Source organism: Pteropus vampyrus, unplaced genomic scaffold (genome assembly GCF_000151845.1).
Source record: "Pteropus vampyrus isolate Shadow unplaced genomic scaffold, Pvam_2.0 Scaffold138, whole genome shotgun sequence".
Taxonomy (NCBI): domain Eukaryota; kingdom Metazoa; phylum Chordata; class Mammalia; order Chiroptera; family Pteropodidae; genus Pteropus; species Pteropus vampyrus.
The window spans coordinates 118,129-122,911 of NW_011888919.1; the positions used below are offsets into that span (position 1 = coordinate 118,129).

General features: G+C 53.6%; 1 protein-coding gene across 3 annotated transcripts in view; it reads left to right on the forward strand.

Moving 5' to 3' along the window:
- BBC3 (BCL2 binding component 3) overlaps nt 1-2,664 on the forward strand; it is a 9,952-nt gene extending 7,288 nt beyond the window's left edge. For all 3 annotated transcript variants that reach the window (XM_011367896.2, XM_023535207.1, XM_011367895.1), the window contains exon 4: nt 1,568-2,664. In XM_011367896.2, the coding sequence (XP_011366198.1) occupies nt 1,568-1,681 (114 nt within the window). In that variant the 3' untranslated portion in view covers nt 1,682-2,664. The remainder of the gene's footprint in view (nt 1-1,567) is intronic.
- The last annotated feature ends 2,119 nt before the right edge of the window (nt 2,665-4,783 follow it).

The window sequence follows — 4,783 nt, forward strand, 5'->3', positions numbered from 1 at the left end:
GGGCCTGCGGCCCGGCCCCGCCGAGGCCCCGCCCCCGGGCAGAACAAAATACTCGCCGCCTGCAGCAGAGAATAGAGAATAACAAACGGGGGCGCCCGCCGCCCCGCCCTGTCCAACCTGAACGTGACGCCCGCGCTGCTCGCTCATTCCAAGAGAAACAAAAACCGGATGTTGTGAAGCCCCTTTTCCCCCTCCCTGACCCCAGCCCCACCTTCCCGAGGAAGCCTCGCGGGTTGGCCTGTCCCGTTCCCCCCGCAGGTGTTGATTCTTTCACTCCATATTTACCAGGCCGAACAATGCTTAGGGCTGTGGGGCGTTTTTGGCATACTACATAAATGATATAGTAGATGTTCCTCTCCAAACTTTCCCCCCTCAATTTGTGCTTGAGATTCAACCGCGTGGGCAAAGGAGCTGTGGTTCATTCATTTTCACTACCACGCGGCATTCTGTTGGGTCAACATATACTATGTCTTCATTTTCTCGTTGATGGACCTTTAGGGTTTTTAAAAATGTCTCACATTTTATTGGTGCCTTTTTTTTTTTGGCTCTTCCAAACGATGCACATCTCTGGGTGACCTCGTTTGTGTCTCCAGAGTAGCTACCTGAGGGCTTTGCCTGCCTTCGGGTTTATTAGACCATCGCTAGCTCGCTTGCCAAGGTGGCTGTGCCGGGTGACACCCGGAAACAGCGTGACAGTGGCAGACTTTAACTTAGGCCGATCTAGTGGGCCCTGTTTGCTACCTCCTGGCTGGGAGAATTGGTGGGGAGTGATGAGGATGCAGGGGATGGTACCAGGCAGCCCACTCCCCCCACCCATTAATTAGCACTGTTAGGATGGGTTTGTCTGACCTGGTTCTCGACTGTAAGCTGGGTTTCTCTTTCCCTCCTTAGAGGTGAGGTTAGGTGGGCCTCCATTATTAACTCAGCGCAGGGCCCGGCCATGCGATCAGTATGGGGCGGGAAGGTGCTGTGGCTCACCTTCCATTTTCGCTGGTGAGAATCTTCTCTTATCCAGCTTCCTTCGTGCCCACTTTCCCTGGCATTTTGGAGCTGAGAGGGTCCTAGAGGCCACCCCAAGTCTTCGTCCTGCCCCTGGAGAGAGAGTTAGTTTTGCCTGGACATACTTCTGTGCAGCCTCAGCACAGACCAGTTCTCCTTCCTCAGATCATCCCAGGATCGATGGGACGGTGGGCTCCCCGCTCCCTTCTTTCTGTCTCACCAGCCTTTCGGGGGAGGGCAGGGTGGGCTGCAGTCCAGCCCTACCCTTCAGCCCCACGCGACTTTGGCTGGGTGAGTTTCGCATCTGGAAACTGGGAAGAGGTCACAGCTGATATGCACTGAGCGCTTGGCGATATCCTGCGAGGTGACCCCCTTGGCCCGGGAGGTGGGGACAGAGGAACTGGGATTTGGACCCCGTTCACAATAACAGCAGCTACTTCAGGGAGTTGCTTGAGGATCTGGCTCCCTCTTAGGACCTCACCTCGTTCCTCCTCGCTGCCCTTGGACCTGACGACCCACGTGCCGGTCACGAGCCCACTCTGACGTCCCCTCCTCTCTCTTTCCTTAGAGACAAGAGCAGCAGCGACACCGCCCCGCACCCTGGAGGGTCCTGTACGATCTCATCATGGGACTGCTGCCCTTACCCAGGGGCCGTGGGACCCCCGAGATGGAGCCCAACTAGGTGCCTGCACCCGCCCGGCGGACGTCGGGGACTTGGGGGGCAGGCCCCTCCCACCTCCTGACGCCCTGGCCAGCGCGGGGGACGTTTTCTGCACCATGTAGCATACTGGACTACCAGCCCCGCCTGTCCCAGGGGCGGGCGGGCGGGGCAGCCACTTCAGCCCCAGCCTCGCCTGGGTGCACTGACAGAGGTGTGGACTCCTGGGTCCCTGGCTGAGAAGCCAGGGGAAAGAGGGCTGACGGACTCAGCGTCTGACGGCGGCGGTGACCGAGGGGGTGGGGACTGAGCTGCCTGCCTCTGCCGCCCACCACCATCTCAGGAAAGGCTGCTGGTGCTGGCTGCCCGTTCCAGCTGCAGGGGTGACACTGGGGAGTCTGCCTCCCAGTGCTCCTTCTCTCTGGGCCTGGCCTCATCAGGCCCCTGGTGCTTCCCCCCCCTCCTCCTGGGGAGGGGGCCTGTGAAGAGCAAATGAGCCAAACGTGACCACTAGCCTCCTGGAGCCAGAGAATGGGGTGCGTCTGAGGGCTGCCCCGGCCCAGCACCCAGCCATCTTCCCTGAGCCAGCCGGCGGGTGGTGGGCATGCCTGCCTCACCTTCACCTGGGGGTGGCCAGGAGGGGCCCAGACTGTGAATCCTGTGCTCTGCCCGTGACCACCCCCCGCCCCCATCAATCCCATTGCATAGGTTTAGAGAGAGCACGTGTGACCACTGGCATTCATTTGGGGGGTGGGATATTTTGGTGGAAACCGCCCCAGCCTTAGTCCCCAGGGCGAAGCGCTGGGGGGAAGATGGGGAGTCAGGGAGGGGGGGAATCTCAGAAGAGGGAGGAGTCTGGGAGTGGGGAGGGATGGCCCAGCCTGTAAAATACTGTATATGCGCTACTGTAGATACTGGAATGACTTTTCTGTACATGTTTGGTTAATTTTTTTTGTACATGATTTTTGTATGTTTCCTTTTCAATAAAATCAAATTGGAACAGTGGATACTCTTTCTGCGCTCCTTCCCGCTGTACGGCCTGGTCAGTGCCTCCGTGACCCATTGGGGTCCGCCCAGCCTTGTGCATCCTTACTCAGCTCCCACTCAGGCAAAACCCCGTGAAGGTGGGGGTTTTGGTGCTTCGTTCTCATTTGACCTCCCTCCCCACCCCAACTGGGTAGAGTATGTCATGGGGGCTTGGTATTTATTATGAATGAATGAATGAATGAATGGCCTGTAACTTTTATGCCTAAGCATCACCGTTAGGAGTCCTGGGGAATGTGTCAGGAATGAGACAGAGTTTGTCCCCACCCTCATGGGGGCACAAAGTGACACCTGGGAGAGCACCTGGAGTTAAGACCAGAGCAAGGCATCCCCAACGTAGCTATCCCAAGGCCCAGCACACTGCCTGGCACAAAGAGCCGGTGTTGAATTAATATAAGAGAGACCCTACCCATACCTTCCTGGGAACAGGGCACCGGGCCAAATGCATTACCTGTGTCCCTTCCCAATCCCCCAGGCCGTGGACTGGTACTGGTCCCTGGTCTGTTAGGAACTGGGACACACAGCAGGAGGCGAGCGGCAGGCAAGGGAGTGAGTGAAGCTTCATCCGTATTCGCAGCCGCTCCCCACGGCTAGCATCACCGCCTCAGCTCCACCTCAGCTCGTCAGGAGTTAGATGCCAAAAAGGGTTGGGGACCGCTGCCATACAGGCCTGGGAGACCCAGGTCCAGATCCAAGGTAGAAACTGCCGCTGCTCGAGTCCCACGAGTCTCTCCTCTCCCCGCGTCATTCTGTGCTACGGCTGTCTACGCCCAGGACAAATTCCACGAGACAATGTCAGGACGGTTGCTTTAGTCATATGTATTTCAAAGAGATTAAGAGGGGGAAAAGTCGTCTTGAAAACATTCTCCCCGTTTATTTGCCATATCTAGGGCTCTTCAGTGCATCCTGAAGTTTCTAGGTTCTCCCGGGGCGGTTTCCCATGAGCCTGAAGGGTATGCATTAGCATTTCTTACAAATTCTTTTAGTTTTCTTTCATCTGAAAATACCTATTTTCACTGGTTATAGAATTCTGGGATTGACTGTTTTCGTTCAGCATTTTAAAGATGTCGTTTCACTGTTTCCTGGCCTCCACTGTCTCTGATGGAAATCCAGAATCATTTCAATCACAGTTCCTCTGCATTTTTGTCAGGCCGGTTTCAAGATTTTTTTCTTTGTTTTTGATGTTCATACTGACTATGATAGGTCCAAGCACAGTTTTCTTCCTATTTATCCTGTTTGGGATTTGCTGAGCTTTACAAGTCTGTAAATGTCCATCTTTCACCAAATTTCAGAAGTTTTGGGCCATGATTGATTCAAATACTTTTTCTTCCCAACTCTCTCTCCTCTCTTTCTGGGACTCCAATTACACGTATATCAGACCTCTTGATAGTTTCCCACAAGTCCCAGAAACTTTTGTTATTTAAAAAATGTTTCCTCTTTTTTTAGACTGGGTAATTTTCATCAGTCTATTTCCATTTCCCACACCCACTTCTCTCTCTGTCACCTCCATGCTATTGATTAGGTCTACCGGTGACTTTTAAAAATTGCAGATACTAAAAAAATGAATAAAAATAAATTTTAAAAAATTACATACCGTATTTTTCAGTCTTAGAACATCCATTTGGTTCCTTAACATTTTTACTTCTCTGCCGAGACTTCCTATTTTTCAACATTACACACATTTTCCTTTATCTCAGTTAAGTCCTATCGTAATGAAGTCCTTGTCTGTTAATTCTGGAACCCGGAGTCCAAATCTTGTCCTTTCCGTTCAGAATGGGTCCCAGGCCCCTGATTCCATGATTTGGGATTTTACCCTGGATATCAGGAAGGTTATGCTGTAGGCGCTCTGCAATGTCATGGCCACCAGGGGACGTGACTGTTTTTTAGGGGATATTTACGTTGGCTGGAATCTGCTGCAGCGGGTGACAGGTCACACCCCGTTCACGCTGGTCCTGCTGTCTGCTCTGCACCTTCACAGCCCAGTGGTCAGCAGGAGTCTTGGGCTGCATTTACACACATCTTGGCGTTTCCCTTCCCTGGCACGCACCTTTCCCGCAGCTCTGGCTGTGTCTTCTGGTGCTT